The sequence below is a fragment of the Gastrolobium bilobum genome, unplaced genomic scaffold, assembly GCF_033153095.1.
Source record: "Gastrolobium bilobum isolate Gb01-03AN ecotype WA unplaced genomic scaffold, APGP_CSIRO_Gbil_v1 utg10412, whole genome shotgun sequence".
Taxonomy (NCBI): Eukaryota; Viridiplantae; Streptophyta; class Magnoliopsida; order Fabales; family Fabaceae; genus Gastrolobium; species Gastrolobium bilobum.
The window spans coordinates 86979-114237 of NW_026896943.1; the positions used below are offsets into that span (position 1 = coordinate 86979).

The 27259-nt window shown below is 33.8% G+C and overlaps 3 protein-coding genes and 1 non-coding gene across 4 annotated transcripts; all 4 read left to right on the top strand.

Moving 5' to 3' along the window:
* The first annotated feature begins 4987 nt into the window (after positions 1-4987).
* Positions 4988-6325, top strand: LOC133302918 (uncharacterized). The gene has a single exon (XM_061502749.1). The coding sequence runs from the start codon at positions 5027-5029 to the stop codon at positions 6023-6025; it is 999 nt and encodes a 332-aa protein (XP_061358733.1). The 5' UTR covers positions 4988-5026; the 3' UTR covers positions 6026-6325.
* A 9812-nt stretch (positions 6326-16137) lies between these two features.
* On the top strand, positions 16138-21710 carry LOC133302907 (ras-related protein RABC1). Its single transcript, XM_061502731.1, has 6 exons — positions 16138-16495; positions 18014-18082; positions 18829-18894; positions 19744-19865; positions 20054-20182; positions 21312-21710. Exons 1-6 carry the CDS (start codon positions 16345-16347, stop codon positions 21423-21425), a joined length of 651 nt encoding a protein of 216 aa, XP_061358715.1. The 5' UTR covers positions 16138-16344; the 3' UTR covers positions 21426-21710.
* Positions 21711-22932: 1222 nt separating this feature from the next.
* On the top strand, positions 22933-23004 carry TRNAQ-UUG (transfer RNA glutamine (anticodon UUG)). The gene has a single exon. It is a non-coding gene; the product is annotated as a tRNA-Gln (tRNA).
* Positions 23005-23512: 508 nt separating this feature from the next.
* LOC133302922 (chaperone protein dnaJ 10) lies at positions 23513-27065 on the top strand. The gene is made up of 10 exons (XM_061502753.1): positions 23513-23599; positions 23738-23797; positions 23920-24002; positions 24603-24756; positions 25019-25148; positions 25422-25580; positions 25689-25867; positions 26203-26283; positions 26693-26824; positions 26985-27065. The coding sequence occupies exons 1-10, from the start codon at positions 23513-23515 to the stop codon at positions 27063-27065; spliced, it is 1146 nt and encodes a 381-aa protein (XP_061358737.1).
* The last annotated feature ends 194 nt before the right edge of the window (positions 27066-27259 follow it).

Consider the following 27259-nt stretch of genomic DNA (forward strand, 5'->3'; position numbering starts at 1 on the left):
TGCTAGTCTCAGTTACCGAGCTAGTTTGAGAAGCACATTTGCTGCATGTGGTGTTCGATGAATATATATATATAGGGAGTACCAAGGTATTGAAAATCTGCAGCTTTTTAATTACTGAAATTTCTTGTTTCTTTGTAATTTCAACTTGGATCGCTAGCATTTAGGAAAAAAGAAGAGTGGCTCTAGATGAAATAAATCTTGGGTGCATCTGTTACACTTAGATTCAGTGCATCCCACCAATAAAAGTATTACACATGAGAGAAGATAAAGAGAATTTGGCAAAAGAGAAAAAATTTTAGTAATATTTTCATTGATGAGATATACTGAATTTAGGTGTAACAGTTGTACCAAAAATTTATTCATGTAGATGCATCTATTTCTTCTGGCATATTAGCTTATACTTACTAATTGCAGGGTTGCGAGTGTAGTTAATTGTAACTAATAAATGAATGCTTTGCTGGCATTATTAATTCTTCCCTGCTCAATAATTCGTGAGATTGATGCATAAGTCCTTGTTCCTTGTGTGTATGGAAGAAATGTAGAGATGAAATCTCACGGTAATTAAATAAATGAAGAGATTGCATCGTACAATAAACATTGATTTTAGATGTTTTAAATTATTTGCGGTCTCTCTTATGAGGTGCCAATGTGCTTTGGTTATTTAGTTAGTTTCTGAGTAATTAATGCTCATCTTTTATTTAAGATGTTGATAAATATTTTTCATATACTATAAAATATTTTAGTTGAAAATTTACAACCAAGTAAGATTTCAGCATATGAAAACATGGTTTGCAAGTGCTTTCTTGTGACTGGTTGCTTCTTAATCATAATCAAGATTTTGATCTTATAGAAAAGAAAAGAAAAGAAATATAAAAAACTAGTATTAGATCCGAATTAACGCTGGATAAATTTCTTAAAAGTCGCTCTTATTTTTAATAAATTAATACATAATATTTTTTAAAAAAAATTAAGAATTATTTTCTTTAATCGGTTCATTAAAAATTCAATTAGTTCAGTTCAACCACCTCAAGTTGAGGAAATAACATCCTTGCGACATGAATAAATAATTATTGATTTTAAATATACCCACATAAATGCCTAAACAACTGCGTCCATAGAAATTTTTTTCTTTCATTCGTCACATTGCAAACAGTATATATCTTTCATGATATTATCCCCCATTGTTTTTTCCTTCAAAATTTTAAGATGGCTCGGTTATTATTTATTCATTTGTTTTTGGTAAGATCACACCTCGTTTTGAATAATTAATTCTGCTTACTTAAGCATTATTTTAGTCCAAGTTGCGAAATATCTTATCAGACACGAATCTAAAAATGGGGTATCCGACCAACCCGAACATGTTACGTAGAGGTAGCAAAGTGAGCGGTCCGCCCCGCCCCGCCCCGCCCCAAATAAGCTAGCACGCCTCGCTTTTGAAATTGGACTGAAAAAGTCTGCCGTCCCATCCCATTTGGTGGGTGGGTGGATTGGCCTGCTAACTCGAGTTTATTTTACACTAACCTGTCTCGGTCCGCTTATGCCCGCCATCAACCCGCCAAATAACTCGCTCCGCCTCGCTTTTGAGATGGGTTGAAAAACTCAGCCGGCTCCAATCCGTTTAGCTTGTGGGGCGAGTTGGCCCGCCACGCCAAGCTCGTTTTACTGGCTCTAATGTCATGTAATTGTATTGAAAATTGCAACCCTAATGTGAGACTAGAAGTAGGTTAGAAGTGGTATGTATATTTCAACATTTTTCATTATTGGGTTAATGTGTCCATTAACCATTATTTGAGTCATAATCATGTATTCCTTGATTATATATGGCATTCTTAATAATCTTAATTGCTTTGCACACGCGTCTACTGTAATATTAGGACGACTCAATTATCTTTCATATAATCGATTTACTTGACCATTGGAACTGAATTTTATTGAATGAATGAACTTGAATGCTGCAGAATACAATTGCATTATTTTTCACTGCCATATTTAGCTATGACATGCTCAACAAACTTACAAACTGAACGGTATAGTAACTCCTTCTATAACTAATAACTGAAATAGTAACAGAAATTGTAGCAGTCATAAGACTTGACTAGTATATTCCTACCAACAAAAAAGAGACTATTGAATTGTAAAGAAGAATTATTAAGAAGGGGGTGTTTCATTCTTTAGAGAAAAATAAATTAAAATATTAAATCATTGTAGTGAGTATATTTTGATTTGAAATATAAAGATTGAATATGTTCAATTTGTCCTTATAATATACTTGCATGCATGCATGTATTAAGGGGCATATTTTTACAATGATGCACACCGTTGGAGGCCCTGGGGGCTGGAGATTCAACGTTGACTCTTGGCCCAATCGAAATTTGCTAAGTAAGTTTATAACTTGTCATATCTTGTATAAGTTACGACAAGTTTTTGGAAGAATGAATGGAAGTAACTACATATCTCTATGTGGGAACTATATTGCAGTTTTCAACTACAATGCAGAGAACCACACTGTAGTTGCTGTGGACAGAAGTGGATACAATAGCTACAAGACGCCGGCGGGTACAAAAGTGTTCAGTTCTGGAAAGGAGAGGACAAAACTACTTCATATGCGCAACTTTCATGGGCACTGCTAGTCAAATATGAAAGTCTCCTTCAATGCAATGTGATATACTATAATAGCCTAATATTATTAATGGTTGAAGTAAGAGAGAATAATTGATGGTGAATTCGCTAGGAAATAGCATTAGTAGATGTTATATATAATTATACAGGAAATATTTTTGGGTTCCTAACAAAAAAATATGGTCCTCACTTTAGTCCCTTACCAAAAAATAGTGTCGAAGTCCCTAAGAAATTCAAAATGGACCAATTTTAGTCCTTTTGAAGAACTAATGTGGGTATTTTTTGAATCTGTGAGGGATCACAATTTTAACTAAATGGGTTAACTTTGAATTTCTTAAGGACCTTGAGAGTAATTTTTTTTTATAAAAAACTAAAATGAGAATCGTATTTTTTTGTCAAAGACCTAAAAAAGATATTTACTCATAATTATAATATAGTAATGGATCGTGTATGGAAGACTTATGTGGAAAATGGATTTATAATATTAATCACATGTCAGAGATCTAGTCAGCGGTGGTGATGAACTGATGGTCCAATAATAACTTTCCCTTAGGCCCACGAAAAAAGGGGGCTTGTGTTTTATAAGGTTAGGAAACCCAATAAAAGCCTGCATAGCCCAACATAGAGAGAGCCTTGTAATTGCATATCCCCAATCAACATTTGGGTTCACCACTCTCAATCCTATAAATATTCCAACTTATTCTGAAGGCACTATCTTTCTTTTTGTAGTCTCTTTTTACCTCCAGTTTCTCAGTAAATTAATACTAAAAAGCATTTGAGGGGGATTCAGGTGCTTCCCACGTGCATTTTCCTTAATACGAGAGACTTAATGGCAAAGACCAAAGACTATGAGTCCGAGTATAATCCATTGGTGACAAATATTTGTCTAGCTTTTTTGCTTCATCTAATTCTATGTTAATATATTAAAACGGGGTATTGCAATAATAATTAAATTTCAAGTAAATGTTTTAATTTGTCTTTAAAAACTTGACAACAAATACGTACGTTAACTTTTAATAATGCAAAAATTCTATCTTGATTTTTTAAAAACTGCAAATATGAATCGTAATTTTTAGACTAACATCCCGTACTTAAATTTTAATTCAAGAACCAAAGTAAATTTTTGACATTCTCAAAACTTAATATATCAGTGGTTAAATTTTTAAAAGACTAATTTGAAAGTTTACCGTAACTTAAAATAATTGAATTGGGAAACTTCGGAGAAGAAGAAAGGACGAAAGCGCGTGGACAAGTCCAACGAGACCCAAAGATTGACTTGGACCCTTTTTATTTATTTATTTGTTTATTATTATATAATTATTTAAAATCATTCATATTTCCTAGTCTTCGCCTCTACGTGAACGACCTGTTAAGTCGGTCTTCGCCGTCCGTTTATGACAAAAACCTATGCCTTTTCTTTTCCCCCAAACACCACCCATTACTACGAATTTGCCATTTTTCAATCTTTTATTTTTGTTATTTCCCATTCAAAGTTTATATTGGAAATTGAGATACACGATTTAAGGATCAAAGATTAAATTAAGGAAAAATTCCCAAGAGCGTATCTTTTACTCGTTGCGATCATTAAATGTGCATTATTTTATTTTAATTATATCGACCATCTATGTGTCCCACTAAAAGTCTCTCGAAATTCTTTTTTTTTTTTTTAAAGTCTCTCTAAATTAAAACTCATCTATTGATAGACAAATTGCATTTTACGTAAACACATCAATAAGCGCGAATGTAGGTAAAGGTATTTATTTGGCAAGACTCCGAAGTCATTACTACTTAACTCGAAATTAAATTAAAGCAAGAAAAAGGTACATATTTGTTTTTAGTAAATAAAGGAAAATAATTTAATGAAGTCATGCTAGACACCTATTGGATTAGGTGCTTTCTTTGTAACACATACTCAAATAAACAAATGTTATCTTCAGACGCAAATGCTATCTTTGACCTTGCATCCTTTCACGCACTTATGTATATTATATATATAAAAAAAAAAAGTAAAACAATGTTCTTTCAAATTGATCATTTCTTAATAAAAAAAATAACGTTCTTTTAATCAAATGATAAGAGTAAACTAAATTTACTATTAAGTTACCCATAAAGGCTTTACAAAAAAATTTAGTTACAAAATATTTTTTATTGAATATTATTATACAAAAAATTGAATTTAATCCCCTGTATTTTCATAGTAAACAACACATATTTAGTTACACAAAAATCATATTGGGAAAGAGCAAGGGTAATTTTGGAGCATAAAAGTCCACACCCACTTTTTTTATTTTTATTTTTTGGTACATAGTCCACATTTAATTTGCTATAAACATTATCTTGCCGATATAAACTTCACCTTTGCAAACCAAATCTTCATTGAGAAAAAAACAAAAACAAAACCAGAGCCATGGACAGAGAACAAGAAGAGATGCAATTTCTTGGGTTCTTTGGGGTCTTCAAAGAATCCTCCAAGATCATATATTCATGGTGGAAAATCTTCAGCCAGATTACCTTGACCTTAATCTCCCCTCTCTCCTTCATCTTCCTCATTCACATAGAGGTCTCCAATGTTCTCTTCAGGAAGATTCTATACAACTCAGTAGAAATGAACGAAACACAGCGTGGCACACCTCAGTACGAGAAGCTCTCTGACATGGTCTCCTCTGAATGGATCACTTTCTGGTTATTCAAGTTCGTTTACTTCTTTTTACTCCTCATCTTTTCCCTCCTCTCTACCTCTGCAGTGGTCTACACCATCGCTTCTATCTACACTGCAAAAGATGTAACCTTCAAGAAGGTCATGAGCGTTGTCCCCAAGGTTTGGAAGAGGCTTATGCTCACTTTTTTATGCACTTTTGCTGCTTTTTTCGCTTACAACGTTATGACTCTGCTGGTTATAATCTTATGGGCACTTACAATTGGGACAAAGAATGGTGGGGTTGCTGTTTTTGTGTTGATAACAATTTTATATGTTATTGGGTTTGTGTACCTCACCTTGGTTTGGCAACTAGCTAGTGTTGTGACCGTGTTGGAAGATTCTTATGGAATTCAAGCTATGATGAAGAGCAAGGAATTGATTAAGGGGAAGATGGTTTTGTCCATACTCATATTTTTGACGCTCAATGTTTCATTTTTTCTGATAAGGTTTTTGTTCAAGGTTGTTGTGGTCAACGCGTGGACATTGGGTTCTGTGGACAGAACATTGTATGGGATTCTGTGTTTCTATCTGTTGGCTAATTTCTTCCTCTTTGGGCTTGTTCTGCAAACTGTGCTCTATTTTGTTTGCAAGTCCTATCATCATGAGAATATTGACAAATCGGCCTTAGCAGATCATCTTCAAGTGTATCTAGGAGAATATGTGCCATTAAAGGCTAAAGATCTTCAGCTGGAGCAATTCCAAGTTTGATATATAGCTTAGATTAAAAAAAAGAAAAAGAAAGAAAAGATATTGTGTCTATATTGATGATATGGTTATATCTGCAATAGTTTCTTGATGCCATAAGAAATTTCGTTGTGTGAAATTCCAGGGGCTTATGTTCAATATTGGTTATATGTTTTGCTGTGAGTATTGTTCACGTTGACTTTGTAAATTTTATCGTAGAATAAGAGGTAGAGGAAAAATAGAAGCGTGTGTTAGTTGTAAGACTCATTCCTTGTTCCTAATTACTACTACCCCTCTTTCTTTTCTATTTTTTGATAGACAGTACTACCCCTCTTTAATATGGACGTTAGAGACAATGAAATTTCATCGGTTGCATAAACGAAGACAAAGGTAAATTTAGAGTTTTCTTAGTCCGATCTGACGGATGAATCAATAAAACAATAAAGCTAGAGTTTTAACGTTAATTGCAATGCCGAATAATGGTAAGGTTATTCAAATTCAAATCATAGAAGCATTTGCGAAAATGAGAATATCAAGTATACCACTATCTTCCACAAAAAGAGTGAGAGAGAAACAAAATTTTGGCTACAAATATATAAAATCATTAATGTAATTTCACCCATCAACTTAAGTTTTTGGATTGATTTGGTTCGTTAAATGATATCAGAGCCTCGGTGTTACGTATTCGATTATCATCGCCCCTCACTTTCTCTTGTGAAATTTCTTAGCACAGGTAGGTGGACCTGTGCATTGTCCACCCTTCAAGTCCAGTAGGCTCTCGTGTGAGGGGGTGTGTTAGAGATATATAAAATCATTAATGTAACCTCATCCACCAGCTTAAGCTTTTGGATTGAATTGATTCATTATATAATGGTGTAGCTGAAAGGATGAACTGGACCATTAAAGCACGAGTCTGAAGTATACTGTCACATGCCAAGCTTAAGGCATTCTGAGATGAAGCCGTCAAGACTGTAGTCAACCTAATCAATCTATCACCCTCAAGCCCTTTGGAAGGAGACATCACAGAAGAAGTTTGGAAGGGTAGCAAGGCAAAGTATGAGCATCTGAAGATATTCAAATGTTGGTCATTTGTGCACATTCTGATGGATGAACGAGCAAAGCTGGAAGCTAAGACCAATGAGTGTGTTTATCTCGACTCACCAAATAACGAGTTTGACTATTGTCTTTGGGACCTCGTCAACAGGAAGGTTGTGAGGAGTCGAGATGTAGTGTTCATGGAGAGTCGGACTATTGAGGACATATAGAAGCCTAAGGCTCGAACTATTGTTCATCATAAAGACCTTCTCTCCCCTATCTGAGTTGAAGCAGGGGGAGAATCCAATGAGCAAAACACTGAGGAGGGCGGACAACAGGAAGAGCCATCAACTGAAGGTGAGACAAAATAAGAACATCCAAAAGTTTGAGATGAAATAGAAGAACTGGGTTCCTAAGAGCAACTATGAACTCGACAATCTGTCCGAGTTAGACGCCCTTCCTTCATATATCCTGCATGCAAGTACACAGTCGTTGCAGAAGAAGGAGAGTCTCAGAGTTATAAAGAGGCAGTGACCAGCGCTGAAAAGGAAGAAACGGAGAAAGCCATGCAAGACGAGATGAAATCCTTGTATGAGAATCACACCTTTGATCTGGTCGAGTTACCAAAGGGCAAACGAGTTTTGAAGAACAAATGGGTATACAAACTCAAGGTGGAAGAGAACAACCCAAAGCAGAGGTATAAAGCCTAGATTATGGTAAAAAGGTGAAAACAGAAAAAATGTATAGACTTTGATCAAGAGATATTCTCACCAGTGTTGAAGATGGCATCAATCTGAACTGTTCTAGTTATAGCGGCCACTCAAGACTTGGAGGTCGGACAACTGGATGTGAAGACAAACTTTCTTCATGAAGACTTGGAAGAAGAAATATACATGGAGCAACCTGAAGTTTTCAAAGTTCTAGGTAAAGACACATGCCATGCCGACTTAAGAAGAGCCTCTACGGTCTAAAGCAAGCACCCCGACGATGGTACAAAAAGTTTGAATCCTTCATGACTCAGCACGACTTTAAAAAGACTTAAGCATATCACTTTGTTTTTATCAAGAGGCATGATGATGACTTTATCATTCTCTTGCTCTACGTAGATGACATGCTAATAGTAGGGAAAGACACGAGAAAGATTAATGCCCTCAAGACAGCCTTGAGCAAGTCTTTCGCTACGAAAGATCTTGGCCCAACAAGACAGATACTCAGGATGAAGAATATCCGGGAACGCTTAAAGAAGCTGTTGTGGCTATCTCATAAGAAGTACATAAAGAAAATTCTGAAGAGGTTCAATATGGACCAATCCAAGACAGTCAGTACTTCTCTTGCTGGACACTTTAAGTTGACTTAGCAGTAGGGTCCAATCAATGATGAAGAAAGAGATGAGATGTCAATGGTCCCATATCAGTCAGCTGTAGGCAGTCTAATGTATGTCATGATATGCACAAGACCCGACCTTGCTCATGCAGTCAGGGTTATAAGCCAGTTTATGTCGAACTCGCGCAAGGAACATTGGATGTCGTTAGATAGATATTCAAATATCTCAAATGCACAGTGAATAAGTGTTTGTGCTTTGGGAGAGAAAAACCCGAATTAGAAGCCTACTCATATGCCAACCTTGGTGGAGATGAAGACTCAAGGAAGTCGACCACAGGTAACTTGACTACCTTTATAATGGGCTATTTCATGGCAATTAAAACTCTAGAAGTATGTTACCCTATCTACTACCAAGGCTGAGTAAATTGCTACAACTAAAGCCTGCAAGGAGCTAGTATAGATGATGAATTTTCTACAAGAGCTCGCCCATAGTTAGAAGAAGTATGTGCTAATGTGTGATAACCAAAGTGTTATACACTTTGCGAAGAACTTAACATTCCATTCACGGTCAAAGCATATACACATGAGGTACCATTGAATCTGAGATGTGATAGAAGAAAAGTTTTTGCAGCTTGACAAAGTCCATATCGACTTGAATTGATCGGACATGATGATCAAGACGGTTCCAACATGGACGTTTGAAGATATTTGTGAAGGTGCCAGGTTGATTACCCTGGCCCAATACCTCAGTTGAGGGGGATCATATCAATGTTGAGTTTCACACTTGATGGGAAGATTGTTAGAATTTTCAAGTGTGATGGAGTCCTACATTAATTTGTAATGGCTAAGTAAAGTGGATATAAGTGAATGGTCCCATAAACTCAATGCCTTAAGGTTTTGGATTGAGATATGGTGTCAGACTAACTTGTTATGGTTGGTGTAGCTTTACCCATTGGTGGTGATCGCTCGCCACGGGCCCCTCTTGGACTCGCCTGACAGTGGTATCAGAGCTGGGTTGAGCTCGAACTAGCTAGTTGTTTGGCTAGAAGGCGGGCTAAGTACTTTAGGCCTGAGTACTCGGTTGAGAAGGAGCATATCAATGTTGGATTTCACACTTGAGAAAAAGATTGTTAGGATGCTCAAGTATAATGAGTCACACATTGGTTGGTAATAGGTTAAGTGAAATTCATATAAGTAAATAGACCTATAAACCTATTGTCTTAAGATTTTGGATCGTGACATGGTATTGGATCCACTTGGTATGATTAGTCTAATTTAGTCTATTGGTGATGGTCCCCTGTTACAATTTATTAAATAGAGTGCTCAATCTGAAAGGAACTTGAATGTAGATTCATAAATAATATATGATTTGTACGGAGATGGATCACTATGTATTAAAATGCTCAAGGCAAAGGACATGAATATGTGCACAATGACAACGAAGACACTATGATTCAAAAAGTGCTTACCTAAGAACGTGTAAGTGTAGAGTCCGAGTGGGAATATGTTGAGGATAAAGTGTTTATCCCTAATATTTGAGCTGTTTGCCTATCCTATCCTAATCTAGTACTAAGTTATTATTAATAGATGACAAGGGAACCATGAATTGAGTGATGAACGTAAATTGATTTGGAAATTTTAGAATTATAACAAAGTATCAATTACTGGCAAGTTGCATGTGTTCGTAAGCTGTATCCAAGTCAGCGTGGCGTGCACAGAAATGGAAAAAGAAAAGGACTTCTCCATACATAGTAGGGAAAATGAAAAGCAACTGAAAGTGGTGTAGATGCTGGAGTTTAGACTGATTAACATTATAATTAAATCCTAGACTGAAACTTCCATGCCTACATCAGAATACCAAAATAAATCGAGGCTTGATTAGACCTTTTAGTTGAACCTTTTTTTTTAAATGATTTTAATTACTTCTTTGAGAGGCGAATCAGAACTTCCGGTATCCCCATGGGTTCGACTCTTTGAACCGCCTATGGAACTAATCCAGAGTTCGGATGCGAGTCTAAGGATTACGGTACTTATGCCCTTCTCCAAATGATGTTGGTGAGATTCAAATCGAGGTCCTCTCCCACCACTCAATCCTCATGCTACCAACTGAGCCACCACACTTGAGTTAAATTACGTAATTGCTACAGAATATATATTATACGAGCATTTTTAAATTAAATTTAAATTTAAAAATTATTAATTAAATTAAAAATTATTTAAAACTAAAAATAAAGGTTTATAAAATAAATCAAAAGAGAATTTAAATTTAACGATAGACTTAAATTTGAATACACTATCTAAATTGTAAATTTGGTTTATAGACTATTTACATCAAAGTTCAAATAATTCTTTAGATTTGTAAGAATTTTTGACAAATGCAACTTTTTTCATGGGTTTTTCTAGCGCCTTTTTTCTATAAGAACATTCATTCGATTTTACAAAATTTGGATACGCAACTTCATCTATTTTTTTAAAAGATAAAAAAAGTATTTGAATTCTCTTTTAATTTAAAAATAAGTTATGGAAAATTAATTTCTCCATAAATATTAAGTTTGTGAATATATTTTCTGTTTTATTAAATAATTAGAAAAATATCACATTATTTTCACTTTATTTCTCATTTTTAAATTCTTATTTAAAAAAGGTGAAAAATATTTTTATATTATTATAATTTCGGTACACATTTTTTAAGAATAAAAAAATAAATAAGATAATAATTTTATAATTGTCGATAAAAAAAATTTAAAAAAGAAACGCTGCCGCAGTTTGCCGTTTTTCTAAAACTTTGATCTTTTCCTTAGGTTTATATAAGTCCAATTGATAGAAAGAAAAAGATATTATATCTATCGTTTTTTATGCGTACTCTATTTTTTTTAATACATCTATTTATTTTTATTTACATAGTTAGGTTACAATATTAACCAACAATTGAAGAAGAGAAATTGTAAAAATGAGTTAAAATTATAATCTAAGGATGTGTTGAAGGAGAAATTTTTTTGTCCTCAAAAATTATGATTCTCAGAAATATGCTTAGAAATTGAGTTTCTCATTAATGTTATCAAAAAGCTATCTGGTAAGTCAAAATATTATCAGGAATGTTGCCTAAAATTTTCTACCTAGATTCTATGCTAGTTTTTATGTTTGGTTAATTGTTATAAAACTAACCTTGTAAGTTTCCTTCTTTGTTTCCATATCCCCTCATTTGTTTTCTGCCCAAAGCTTACTTGTTTGTTTTGTAGTTTCTCCAAACATTGTTTTCTCTTTCTCCATTGTTGCTCCAACACTTAAGAATCCCAAGGATAACATAGTTATCCTGATTCCTAAACTGCATTATCTTTTTGGGTGAGAGAGGAGTTTCGACGAAAGCATCCTTTTAAGACTGTTGGGCAAAAAAATTTCCCGATTAAAGCTGATGGGATAAGTTGTTCCATATGCTATCTCAGGGCTACGTAGACAATCCTGTCACGGTAAAATTTCGAAAGATCGTAACTTTTGACTAGGATATTCTAATCAGGTGATTTTTTTTATTCCACATAATTTTTTAAAATCTACGCAATGACACTTCATTTAACATATTTTATATCCCACAAATTTAGTTAAAATTTGTAACAATAGTTTCACATTCACAAGAGCGTTTAAACTCAGAAGCTCTTGAGTTTTTTTCATAACCAACACCATAAGTGGTAGCACGTGTCATCGATTTCTTGGCTTAATTTTCCCATGGTTAGCCTATGAGGCAATGATTTTTTCATAAACAAGTTCAGTACTTTAGTGCTTTCTGTAAGAAGAAAAGTTGTTGCCTGTGCGCGTTGATGGAGAGGAAGCCACTATCATTTTTTGTTATTGTTGGATAGTTGAAAAATAAGAAAAAAAATAAATAACATCATTTACATAGATAAAACATGTCAATCGATGGCATATGTTGCAGCTCATTATGTTGGTTCGGAAAGAACTCATGAGCTTCTAAATTTAAATGTTGTTGTGATTGTACCATTGTTCCAAATTCGAATTGTGGGAGATAAAATATGTCAAATGAGGTGTCGTTACATAGATCTCAAAAAGTTATGTGAAATAAAAAAAAATCATCTGATTTTGATATCCAAGTAAAAATTATGAACTTTCGAAGTTTTATGATGACAAAATTACTTACGTGATGTTGACATGACATCAATCCCATCGTTAGAATCATTGACGAAATTAGTGTCGTGGGTACCATATTTGACTGGATTAAATCAATTTTAACTGCATTACTCTTTTATGCAGCAATCTTAGAATGGTGCTTTTGACGAGGAGTTTCGTATTCAACCAGAAAACATAAATACATGTCTGAGAGAGAATGACTTAGAGTAACTTTATCCAAAAGTTTAAGTGAAGATATTTTTATCCAAAAGAAAGCAACTTTATCACTTGCCAGCAAAGCTAGAGTTCGAGGCATTAAAATATGAAACTTTATGCAGAAGGAGCACCACCCATATTCACGTTTTTATGGAGTTTGCCAAAGAGGGGACCATTTTTTAAGCATAGCTACAAAAGCAAACACAAACACAGACAAAAAAACGAGCTTTATTCTTCTACAGAACAGAAGCAAGGTGATCTTGTAGGAGCAAGGCAAGAACAAAAACACAAGATGGGTTGCTACCATTCCAGAATAAAGAGGGAAGAAACAGTGTCACGGTGCTACCATTTTTTCTGCCTGCCTTTGCTTACTACTCTTCAATATCATTGGATCAGAATCTCAATTACATTTATTATTTCTTTCTCTTATTAAGATTCTGATCTAACGATATTGGAGAATGGTAAGTAAATGTTGGATCCTGATCTAAAGGAGCTATCTTGGAGAGGTAAGGCTTGAATCCATAAAAAAATGAATCCAAACCCTTCTTACTCCCACTTTTCATTTCGTCCATAATAATTATATGTTGATAATAATATTGTAAATTATTAAAAATGAGGTCCTGATATTAAATGTAAGGCCAGGAAGCGTTACATGAAGCAGTTTGTGCAATCAAGATACGCTTTTTCTACCGCGCAACGGGTAAACAGAGGCAGAGAGTATAACAAGACTAGAGTAATTTTATCCAAAAAATGTTGGAAAATATCTCCACCGGATAGGAATCCGAAAATACCATCCCCTCAATGGTATTCAAGGAATGGATTTTGCTTTACAAATTGGATTCCTGAGAATCTGATTTTTTGAGAAAAAATTTCACAGTTCTTGTACCAAAACGTGGGTAAATAAGATTCCAATATTAATTTTCTGAAAATCTAAAATTTATCCACTCATGTATAAAAATAACTACAATACACATAATATCATATCGCTAAAAAAAATGGGTTTTATAAAAGTTATGTTGTAGGAAAAGTAATTGTGTAATATTATAGAGATTTATTTTGCGTGCCTTAATTTTATTTTTTATTTTTTTGCGTCAAAAGATGCGAATTTTTGTGTGTGTAAGAATTTTGTATGTGTAACGTAACATGATAGATGCAAACTCAAAAAAAAAAAAAAAAAACTCAAGTTAACTTTGACTAATGTCGAAGTCCGCTCTACTTTTCACGATGGAAGAATTCAGAAGAGCATGAGGAAACTAATATACATGACACTCTCTCTGCACAAATGAAAGCCGAAGGCACTGGGAGATGCATGAAAATAGCAACATAACATAGGTGAAATAAAACACGTAAGAAATTTGGCTTTTTGACCCTTTTATTTTTAATTAATAACCATTTTATATTTTATTCAAAATTGTCTATCAACTTTTTAATCGATTAACTTGAAGATTTAATCGATTAAATGGTCAAACAGGCAACAAATGTCAAATCTCCTTCATAAACAAAAGTAGATTCCATGCATATGAAGCAAATCAACAAGCATAGATAACCAAAGAAACTAACAAAAGAAAAATGATTCTTGAAAATTGGATTGATTTACATGAACTGATTTTGTTACTTTTCCTTTGATATAGTACACCAACCTATTAGATTTTAAAATATGATAAACAAGCAAATTAAAGAAACAAAAAAATTGTCGAGTACGCCAACCTCAAGCTGCCACGCACCCTCTTGGATCTTCGCCTTCTCAAGTACTTTCCTTTCTTACCTATTAGGTTTTAACGATTATATGATTCTTTTGTTCTTGAAATTTTAATTTTTAATTTTTTTTTAAATATGAATTACTTTCAGTTCTTTAAGAGAATTTGAGTTCCAATGTATTGGTTGATGGTTAAAATCTATCTATAGTAGTTACTGTGTATTTTTGTCTTTTTGCATAGATAAGCAAATGTAAAGTGATCATATTGTCAATCTCGGAACGATGACAATGATCAAGGTGAATAACGAACTATTCTCGTCTTGCGTATTCATCATAAAAATACTTAGCAGAATCTTTAATCAGTTTTCTGTGTTTGTCTCATTCAATTAATGCTTACACGGTCATTTGAGATATTTAATCGATTAAATATAAGTTTTAATCGATTAAATCGATTAAGAGGGATATTTATCGATTAAGAGGGAGATTTAATCGATTAAATCTCGAGTCAATTATTTTTGACAAATTTGACCATTTAATCGATTAAATCTTCAAGTTAATCGATTAAAGAAGAACAGATTAATAGATATTTTTGAATAAGGAATAAAATAATTATTAATTAATTAATAAAAGACAAAAAATCAAAAAGCCTAAGAAATTTAATAGTAAAGTTCTTGAGCTTTCACTAAAAATTTTCGAGTATTTGATACACGAGTGGTGTTTTCGTTTTTGTTCGGGTTTCCTCTGGTTTCAAAGAAAGGCTTTTGGGCTTTAATGTTTTAGCTCAAGTAACTCATTTGCATTAGAGTATTGTAAAATAAGCTATCACGGAAAAAAATTATATTTAAATATTTTTATTTACAAAATGGAGAAATGTTACATTTACAACCTATTTTTGTTTACAACTTCTTACAATCATATCTTTACCGTTGATTTCTGCCAATTAACAGTTATTATTTATTACGAATTAATAATTAATTAATAAATTTTATTTACAAAAATCTTAACCGTTGATTGACGAAAATTAATGGTTAAAATATGGGTTGTAAGAGGTTGTAAGTATAATTATTTCCTACAAAATGATCTTAAAATAATAAATATTATTATTGAAAATTATTTTTAAATGAATAATTACTTAAAGTAGAAGTTTTATATTACATTGTTTTTTAAAATATAACTATTTTGATATATGATTTACAAATATTATGAGTGTTATTATGGTTTTTGAACATATGTATACATTACTCTGGTAATTTGGATCCAGGTATTGTGAAGGTCACATATCTATAGGTGCTTATCCAAGATCGAATTATTATGATTTTTAATTCTATTATTATACAAGGAAATCCAAGAAAAGCATGTTGGACGCAATGTTATCACATTCGCATTCGTCGTCGACTCGGTCGATACTGAATTAAATATATATATAATAAAATATAATAAATACAAAATTAAAAATATTTTAACTAATAATTAGAGTTGATTTAGTGATAAATGTTATAAATTATAATTCACGGTTTAATACTTGGTTCAATCAATTTCATATTAGTTTAAATACACGACCGACCCAATACTTAAACTAAACCGATTGAGATCGGGTTTACGGATCAACCGGTCCAACTGGTCGGTGGATCGGTTTTTATAACTGATTGTGATTGGGTGCGAAAACACCGCAACCGAAAGAAAGCAAGCATGCGACAAAACTTGAAAACGGGTTTTCTTTGACTGTCAGCAACCTTCTACTACTTTTTCGCTGTCTTTCCTTTTCCCTATGCTTCCACATTCCAGAGAATTCAACACAAGTTTAGATTTTCCTATGGACTGAAGAAAAGAATAGAAAAAAGAAGAAGACAAATTAAACTCTGAGATCCAATCTAAGTAATAGCTATCTATCAGGCTAAAACCCAGGCCAAGTGTGGTTGATTGAATCAGTTTGTTTTCCCATTTTGGATTTTCAATGGATGTTTCTTCGTCGTCGTCGTCGTCAAGTCATGCTGAATTCGATTACTTGTTCAAGCTTCTGCTTATTGGGGATTCTGGGGTTGGCAAAAGCACGCTGCTTTTGAGCTTCACCTCTGATACTTTCGAGGATCTTTCTCCCACCATAGGTCAGTTCACTATTAAACAAACTATTACTTCCAATTTTATTTTCCCCATTAAATTTTGAATATATTTCTTGCATTTTGGTGTTAAGATTGGATGAGAGGTTTATGCTGTTTGCTTATCTTGTCAAGACTAAATGTGTATCAGATTGCTTAGGAGTTTCACGTCTTCTAACTGTGGGTATCATATGCTTTACTAGGTCTTGATGGTACTGAGAATTCGGTGTTTAAGAGTTATTGTGTTTGTTCAAATAAGGATCCTTGAATTGTGTGGTAACTGTTTAGGCTTGACAACAGTTTCATTCATTTCAGGGTATTCATATGATATATCATAGAAGATTGTTCCTTGTAGTTTTGTCACGTAACCAATACTCCCAAAACTTTAACAACCTTTAGGAGGAGGCACATGAATACTTCTATTATATCTCTTTTAACACACCCTATTAGGCGACGCCTTATTTATTTTTTTGGGTTTGAAGCGTTCATTATATTTCTTTTTATCAATCTTGTGCTTAAATTCAATTTTTTATTTAATAAATGGGGCGACAAAGATCAAACTCTAGACCACTTGCCAACACTCCCAAAAGCTAAAGCCTTTACTAGGATGCACATGAATGAACGGTTTTATTATATCTCTTGAACAAGTTTTTCCATGTTGTCTCACCTGTTCTTTTTTCTAGGTAGTGTCTCTTTCATTATCTGTTTGTAAAATTGAGTTCAAGAGCATCTTTGTCATAGAGGGTGTTGGAAGAAATTTAAGGAATCAGAATAGTAATTGAAGTGTTATTTTATTCTCAGTTTATAAACTGATAATGTTCATGTAGATGTGAGCTCTTTCGTCTCGTGTGTTAATCTTGAAAGTTATGTCCTAATGTATTTGAACAGAATGAGATGTGTTTGATGATATATTTCTAGTTCATTGATGCTTATAGATGGTGCTGGACTGCTCATGTTTTGTGAACATCTTATCTTTGAAGTACCTATAGCTATAAGGATGTTGATACTCGTAATTTTTCTTGGAACATGTGATTGTGTGACTGTGGACTTACCGGTACAATTTCTTGGCATTTTGGTTCCTAATATTGGAATTGGCAGAAATCACCAGTATATATTTTGGCTGCCAATGCACAAATCAATACTGAGTCTAGTTACAAGATAAGGCCAGTCACATCAGACTTCTTGCACATGACTATTTACTAGATCTAATGGTGTTGTTATGGAACAAACCTAAAACCAGGATTCAACTATGCTGGTTGGACTGTTGTGTTAAGAAGCATTAATTTTTTTGAAGCTTTTAATTTTTGTTTATAAGAAATATCTAGTGTATGTCTTCAACAGATAATGCATGTTATTTAGTTGCATCATCATAGAGTCATGATAACCCCTTACTTTGATTTGAGAAGTCATAGTAAAGGGGATGTTTGTGTGTGCTTTATGATATTATTATGGAGTCTATCACCCAATTATATGTTAGAAAAAGTATACCTGCTGTCATATGCATTGATTCTTATAAACATGATGCAGGTGTAGATTTCAAAGTTAAATATGTTACAGTTGGCGGGAAAAAGTTAAAACTTGCTATTTGGGACACAGGTAATGTGCTATGTGTTAATTGTAATTTCTGGAAAGTCAAAATCCTGTTATTTGTCAATCATTTTTGGAGTTCCTTTTGTTATGTGTTTTTTGATTCCTATTTTTGTTTTCAAAATTCTATATTAGTTAAGGTGCGGAACTTTCTCTATTGCGACAAAATCGTGCTGCATTTTGAGTGTGGAAGCGCAGTATCTCTGGTGTACTTAACTGTTTTGAGCTATAATTGCACTGTATGCCATACCAAGTGAAATTTTTAAAATTTATTTTTGAATATTTCACTATTGGTTCATCAACATATCCAAGGATGACGACATGTATGGGCTTTGAGGTCAAGATTATAAGTACTAACTGTTAAGTAAATAAAGAATTTGGCAAGTTCTGCAAAATTGTTTAAAATCAGCATATGAGGAATGTACCTTATATTCATGTTATAGGACAGAAAACTTTAGTTAGCTGTCAGTGTCACTGGTAGAATATTATATTATAGAATTATATTTCAAATATATTTGTTGAAATTACAGCATATTGAAAGTTCCCCGTATATATTTAAGAAAATAATGTGATGCTTTAGCTATTGTGTGCCGTCCACGGTTTATATTTCTTATAGACAGAGATAAGCAGCTTGTTGTGGTATACTAAATTCTCTTTTCTTTGTTACAAATTTGTGTAACTAAAGCTTTTGAGAAGCCTGGCCAACCATATCTGGTATAAGTTAGCTGTATAATTTGTGTTTTGTCTTTCTGAAGCTGGACAGGAAAGGTTTAGAACACTTACTAGTTCATACTATAGAGGAGCTCAAGGAATAATTATGGGTATGTTCCTTGTTTTTTTCATTACTTAGCTATATTTCCTGTTTGCTTTACCATGATTGTGAAGGCACATGAATGATTTTATATCTAACAAGATGTATGTGAAATCACATCAAATGCATGAAACCTGAGTTAGACGATTCAGGATATTATAGCAAAAGTGGAGTGGTATGTGAGTAACACTTAAATTTTGGTGGTAGCACTGGTTCTTTTACCTTAGTGAAATTCTGTATTAGGAACAAAGAGGAAAATACTTTCCATATGAGGCAGCCAACAAAATGGGACAAGGGATCTTCAAATTGTGGATAGGCCAGATCTTTTACAATCTAGAGCCCCAATAGCTAAACTAAACTGTGGTTAAGAGAATTAGCATACCTATAGACATTACCAGCATTAATTTAAACATATTAATTGTTATTTATTGGGGACGTGGTGATGGCAATGGGTCTCTTGTGTTAACCTCAACTCAGTGGCCTTAATAATTTCTAGGAAATGTCCTTCAAATTGAAAATATTGAAAATTTGATGACTGAGTGTTGACAATTGCCTGGAAGCTTTTTCTTCAGATCACAATTTTGTAAATCAGATAGATAGAACTGCAATGAGAGTATTGGAGAGGATTCATTTATAATATCATATTTCTTTTGTTGTGTAATTACTTGGTGTTATTGTTAGTATTATTTTCTTGGACTCTTGATTTCTAGACCATAAATCTGGCTAACACAGTATAGCAATGACATGATTTATTTCTAGTTGTAAAGAGATTGTTTGAATTGTTTTAGCGTTAGCAATCACATGTATGTTTCAGTTTTATGTTGTAAGCTTATTCAATGAATCTGGTTTATGAATGCAGTATATGATGTGACACGGCGGGAAACCTTTACAAATCTGTCTGATATATGGAGTAAAGAAATTGACTTGTACTCAACAAATCAAGATTGCATCAAGATGCTTGTAGGAAACAAAGTTGATAAGGTATGTCATTAATGAATTTGCATTTGTGTATTACTTCATTCCAGCAAATTGTGAGGGTAAGTTTCGATTCACTGATCCATTTAGAAGTTTGCATATGAATATGTTTTTGCAAATGCTGCTCATGCGAGTGTTCATATTTAGAATAGATATGTGGAGGTATACCACATCCTAATATTCTCATATTTCAGGAAACTGAAAGGGTTGTCAGCAAAAAGGAAGGGATAAACTTTGCAAGGGAGTATGGATGTCTTTATACTGAATGCAGTGCGAAAACCCGAGTCAATGTTGAGCAGTGTTTTGAGGAACTTGTAATGAAGGTACACATGCAACTCTCCCTCAACTTCTAAAAATAAAATAAAATAAAGACCACAAGCTCACAGATAGTTGATATTTGAGGCTTTCTGCCAACCGTGGACCTTTCTTGAGATTCTCTTGTACCAGAGAAACACTACAGCACGCTGAAATAATTGAAATGGTTATCATTGCTGTAATTACTTTTGTTCATATATGTCCTCTCTTGACAATTTCTTTTTATGAAATATTTTTTTGAAAGGACTTGCCTTATTGTAATGAAATGAATTAGTAACTTGAGATATTCAACATCAATATCACTTTTAATCCAAACTAGTTGAAGTCCGGAGTTAATGAACCCAAATAAAATGAGAGAAAAGATTGAGTGAATAGAAAAATAAATAAGAGAGAAAAAACAAAATAAATACATAAATGGAAGAAGCCTTTTGTCATGTAGGATAAAAGCCATAGGATATAGTCGAATGTTAAGAGAGAAGAATGGGTGAAAGAGATATGAAACACTGCCAAAAGAGAGATTGTCTTCTGGCTAGCAACCAGAAAAATAGAAGACTGTTGTCATTAATAAAAAAGTTAACCATCTCCTGCTGCATCCATTAAACCCGTTATTTGGGATTGAAACCCTAATATAAAACATATCCTGGCCCTTAGAACGAGTTCAATCCTAGCTGTCTGAGGTTAATTGGACCAACAAATACAAAGACTAATAAAATACGAAATAACTCTGACAATTACCTCACTACAACTGTGTGAACCCTACTTGCACTGCATTAGCATGAAGAATACCTATCTGTGGTAGGCCGTAACAGCAGCTCAACGTATATTTATATTGATACCCTTTATCCTTCACTTTTTACCTCCAAGAAGTGCTAGTATCATAATGGCTGTCCCAGATATAAGCTTGAAGTGGTGAATTGTAATGTAACATAATGTGATTTGGTACAGGCCGCACAAAAACTCAAACAACTGCTGTATCAATCTAATCTTACTGAACAATGTGCAGCCATTTTTCTTAAATTGACATGCATTGCTAGATATACATGTTGCCATTTTTAAAGAAAAAACAAAAAAAATTGTGGGTGTTGTATTGCTGTAACGAAGAACTGATAAAAATTTGGGTTGTCTGCTTATCTGCAGATTTTGGAGACACCAAGCCTCTTGGCTGAGGGCTCATCTGGGGTGAAAAAGAACATCTTCAAGCAGAAACCCCCACAGTCTGATGCATCAACTAGTGGCTGTTGCTCATGGTGATTGTAATGTTTTAAGATTGGCTTTCACCTTCCACTTTTCAGTATGATCTGGATTTCAAGTGCGCTAAAATTTCATTAGATGTACCAAAAAGTAATGTCATTAGAGCCTGTATATCTAGCATTAAATGGTCGATTATCTCAAGAATTTGCCTACCTTTTAAAGATCTTCATTTTATTGGGTGTGAGCAAGTAATCAGCTGGGGATTTCATATTTCATACTGCCCTTGCATTCCTCTAAAGAAAGGCTTTTGTGTATATTTATGCTCTGATGTTTTAACATGATCATGGATGAGATTCACATAATAGAGGAAATTCAAATTGAGAACTTTCTCTAATAAGCATAACCATTATTATGGTACCATTGTTTGGAGCACTGACACAGCATAAGAGTAGAGTGGAACATCATAATTCTTTGAAATTTGTCACAACGTATGTAGTAGATATAGCAAATCAGTTAAAAGATGGCCATGGTCTACTGTATTTGGTGATTCAACCAACAACGAAATAGTCATATAAAATTTTAAAATTTTATTTTTATCCTTTATTATAAAAAATCCTGGTTCCGTTGCAGATGGGTCAGGAGATATAAACAAACAAAAAAACAAATGGCATCATGGCTCTAATTTAATTTGAATGTTTTTTTATCAGAAGAATGACACATCGCTGTCATATATCATGTTAAATAAGGCTTGAAACGTCTACGTGAAAAGAGAAATTTTGAGGTGCTGTTATGGTAATGTTTTAAATGGTTGACATTTAATTCAAAACTTTTTAAATAATATTTTAAATTTAATGTGACGATATGATTATACAGTCCATTTTTATCAAACTGTAATATTCTAGATTACACAAAAAAATTATCCGGTAGAAGGTCATCCCCGTATATTACCCAACAGCATCATGGACTATGCAGTAAGAAGAAAATGTCAACTTGTATTTTTTACATTTTATGGCAGATGTATTATGATCCGTCCACCGCGTGTCATAAATCAAGTGTCTCGATGCATATTCTAACCAGCGTATTCGCTTTTACACAAAATAATCTAGTTGTCAAACAAAAAAAAAGAGAAAAAAGATTTTTCTTTCTCTCTTTTTTAAGTGTGATATTCATAGAGAGTGAGTGTAAAATATATATAAATACACACACATATATGTTTTAATATTTTTACAGTGAAAGTAGATAAACATTCATTTTCAAAACAATGTTATTTTGGGTTGAAAAATTATAATAATAAAAATTATTATAACATTGAAATAAATTATAATTACAAAAATATTCTAATTTTTTGTTCCAAAACGACGTCATTTTTGGCTCAATGCAAATAACTTCTCTTTATTCATCGCAGAAAAAGCGAACTTATAAATATATTTTCTGATAATTTTACTATTAATTAAGAAAATATTTTATTTAGATTGACAAATCAAACAAAAATATAATATTTGCATACGTACAGAATGCATGATAGAGTTTATTTGTATAGTTATAATACATATTTCCGTCATCATCAGGTTCTATGGTATAGTGGTTAGCACTCTGGACTTTGAATCCAGCGACCTGGGTTCGACTCCCGGTAGGACCTTTTTCAATTTTTCCATACTAGAATGTCGACTTTTGCTTTATTCGTTCACTGCCGCCTTGAGGTCCACACCAAAGACAAGGTGACACTGACATGAATACATGATGTAGCTTTCAGCTTTCTGCTAGAAATAAAAAATGAAAAAGCTTATTATTTTCACAAAAAGTTAAGTTATATAAAAACACCCCTCGAGCCCAAGGGGGCCCAAATGAGGCCCAACAAAAAGAAAAAACTGAGAGGATGGAATCCATTAGGCGAAGGCCCACAGACAGGACAGCTCCGAAATGCAATGATATCTTTTTCCAACTTTGTGAAATGAACGTGATGATGGGAGTGGCGAAAGAGAACTTAAAAAAAATAAAACTGTTTGCTCCCGCGAAAAAGCAGTTGCTGTGAAATACAATATTGCAAAGCATAACTGTAAAGCCAACTCTCCCTCGTGACTCACCATTCTTTCCTTTTTCTTCTTTCGTTCTTTCTTCCATTCCCCCAGCTTTGGGAACACACAATAATGGTGATGGAAACTGAGTATTACGATATCCTCGGGGTCACTCCCTCTGCCTCCGATGATCAAATTCGCAAGGCTTATTATCACAAGGTTTTTATTTATTTCTTTATTTTTACTTTTTTTAACCTTTTTTTTATTGTTTGTTTTTAATTCCTGAAATTCTTATTGTTACAATCGCAAATGCAAATATGATGAATGAGATTCTTACTTTTTCTGTTACTGCTACAGGCAATGCAAGTTCATCCCGATAAAAACCCAAACGATCCTCGTGCTGCTGAAAAGTTTCAGGTAACTAACTCCATTTCACTTTAATCTCTCAGGTTTAGATTTCTTTTTCTTTTATTTTATTTATTTACAATAATTTAAGGAATATATATATATATATATATTGTGATTTGTGATGTTGGCAGATTTTGGGCGAAGCATACCAAGTTTTGAGCGATCCGGTGCAAAGGAACGCGTATAATCAAAATGGGAAGCATTGTGTTTCTAGGTACAGATGATGATGATGATGATGATGATATTATTTTTCAGCTTGATCTCATTCTCTGGCTTAGCATTATGATATTTGCTAACAATCAGGGTTGATTAGATTGAAAACTTTGGTCACTTCCTGCACATTTAGCTTTTTGTTATGCTGATGAGTTTGGTGGAAATATCGTGTTAAGCATGATAGTGTTCTGTTTGCATGCATTGTATGTATCAGTTCTCCGTCGCTGAAGTTGTGGCTTGCGCTAACACTAGTAAAGATTTCTAGTTGTGTTGATATTCAGTAATGTTATTTTTAATCTAAAGCCTTCGGTGACTAATACAGAGCCATTATAGATATGCATCTGAGTCACAATTTGTACTTGATTGATTTTAAACACTAGCATCCAACATGGTAACATGTCAAAAGGTCCAAAGTAGAATCTGGGTTAGCAAAAAGCACATTCCTCGAAATGAATAAGAGGGACAAAAAAAAAAAAAGCTAACGGTTAAATCAATAAAAGTCAAAAGATGATCAGTATACACCCCGTTTTATTGTTCTACATCGCTGTCTTCCCTGAAGATGAATATTTTTTTCTCAAAAGATTAATGAATTCGTTGACAGAGAAACTATGCTTGACCCCACGGCTGTCTTCGCCCTGCTCTTCGGAAGCGAATTGTTTGAGGACTACGTAGGGCATTTAGCTGTGGCATCAATGGCTTCTTCTGAACTAGATGATGAAAATGATGATCCTGATAAGTTCAATGAAAAGTTAAAGGCAAGTATGTTTTACAATTGAGTTTTCATTATAAATTTGAGTTTGTCAACGTAAATTTTGCCCAGAGAAAGAAAAGGGTGAAGTTATGGAGACATTTTGCAATACATAAGTAGCACAATTCTTCCCTTAGATGCAGTCTATGTGGAGAAATTATAACGCCAGAGATGACATGGCATTGTTAGCTACGCTTTAAATTGTCAATTTGAAAGAGGATGGGGGAGGGGGTTGAATTTTGCCTTATGTTTGTTGTGCTTTGATCTAGGCTGTCCAAAAAGAAAGGGAAGAAAAGCTAGCAAGATTTTTGAAAGATTTTCTCGGCCAATATGTCCGTGGTGACAAAAAGGGATTCTTCCATCGCGCAGAATCTGAAGCAAGACGGCTTTCTCATGCAGGTAGATATTGAGTGCCTCATACAGGGAAAATGACCCATTAGACTTCAAAGCTTGACTTACACTTTCTGATTGAATTTTAAACGAGTTGACTCACATTTTGCCATCAAAATTCGAATGCTTTGTCTTTACATCCTGAATTGTGAGCCATGAACTGTCATGATTTTTGAGCGCAGTAGTGCAAAGTAATGGCTATATTATGATACAGAATATGGTTCGTAGCATGTTATTGTGTCAATGATAATACCAATTAGTTTCCGCTCTCTCTGAATACAGCCTTTGGAGTTGATATGTTAAATACCATCGGCTATATATATTCAAGACAGGCAGCGCAAGAACTAGGAAAAAAAGCCATTTATCTTGGAGTGCCATTTGTGGCTGAATGGGTTCGGAATAAAGGACATTTCTGGAAATCACAGTTTACAGCTGCTAAAGGTATAATGACAAGCAATTCCATTAACAATCCCTCCCTTAAATGTCAGTTGCTTCTTCTTGGAAGTTAGTTATTACGATGTCTGATTTTGTTGAGAACATATAATTTAGGTGCTTATCAGTTACTTCAGCTTCAAGAAGACGTCCGCAAACAATTTAAAATGGATGGTAGTGGCCCTGAAAATGATGTTGACTCTCACATTCGCCTTAATAAGGATACACTGATGAATTCCTTGTGGAAGTTAAATGTAGTGGACATAGAAGCAACTCTTGTACACGTGTGTCAATTGGTAAGTTCTTAACTCGTTTTAATTATATAAAATACTGTGTATTAGTGTGTAATTTGATATAGTAGTTGGTCAAGAAACAGGTTATTGTATTCCATGTCGTTTAACCAGAAACATGAAGCTATCGGTTTGAAAAGATAACTACTATTTCCAGATGGTAAAATGAGGAATTTTCTGTTATAAAACCTGAGTCACTTAAGCCTAATGTAATCTGGGACGAGTGATAATGGATTTTAAATATAATTTCTTTGTTAAGAACTGAATTTTTTATCCCCTGCTAGCTGACCCAAGGAAATGAAAACGCTCTCAGATTCTTATTCATAAATCTATTGTCGCAGGTGCTAAGGGAAAATAACGTCAAGAAAGAGGAACTTAAAGTTCGGGCTACAGCTCTTAAAACTCTTGGGAAGATATTTCAGGTGCACATTTTAAGTAACCTAGTATCAAGTATTCAAGCTTTCAGCTTTCAGGAATAATACAGGCTATGAATTGTACTTTCTATTAATTCTTGTTACCCACTTGATCCCTCGCCCCATGACTCCCTTTTCCCACAGCATAAACAATCTAACTGTCCATGATGTAAGATAGGCTACAAATTTTTTAGATATAGTGCAAAATTGGAGACAATTGTGTACCTTGTATTCTAAAACAGGGCAGATGTATCGAATTATAAAAAACAAGACATTTTGGTGTTCATCAATGATCTCTTTGCAAATTGCATATAAATAAGGCCAAAGGAGGGAGTAAAACAAGCTATCATCAACTTACAATGATGAGAAACTTCATTTTCGTGTAGTAGCCAGTATGATATGGTGATGCTTCTTTCAGGACAAAAATTCAAAAGGAGAAACATTGAAGAAGAAAATCGATGCTGATTCTGATGACGAAGGAAGCAGTTCTGATTCTTCAGAGGATGAATCGCCTAGAGCACTTTCTTATCGAACTCCCTTTTTCACTCAGGCATGAATCGAAAACTATTTAGAGCTAATCACATGCATGCGCTTAAGATCTGCCTTCAAATTTAGGCTTTATAATGTCTTAATAGTTCATACCATCATGCATATGTAGATATTTTGATAACGAAGATATGTACATATTATTTCTCCCTCTGCTGTTGCAGGGTATCGGTAGGCTCTTCAAATGCCTTTGTAATCCAGCATTTGATGTTGATGATGAAGAGATAGTTTACAAAAGCAAATGATCCGCATAAAAGTATGGACTACGAAACAAAAATTCAGCCCTTGTCAACATTTTGTTCGTGAGATGATACACTAAAAGAGCTTGTCTGATACCCTCCTGAACGTAGTTTTGGGAAGACAATGGTGCAGGCCGTGAATAACCATATTTTGTTGCTTGTTGTAATTACCACTGTCATCAAGTTACATGTTGCATAAC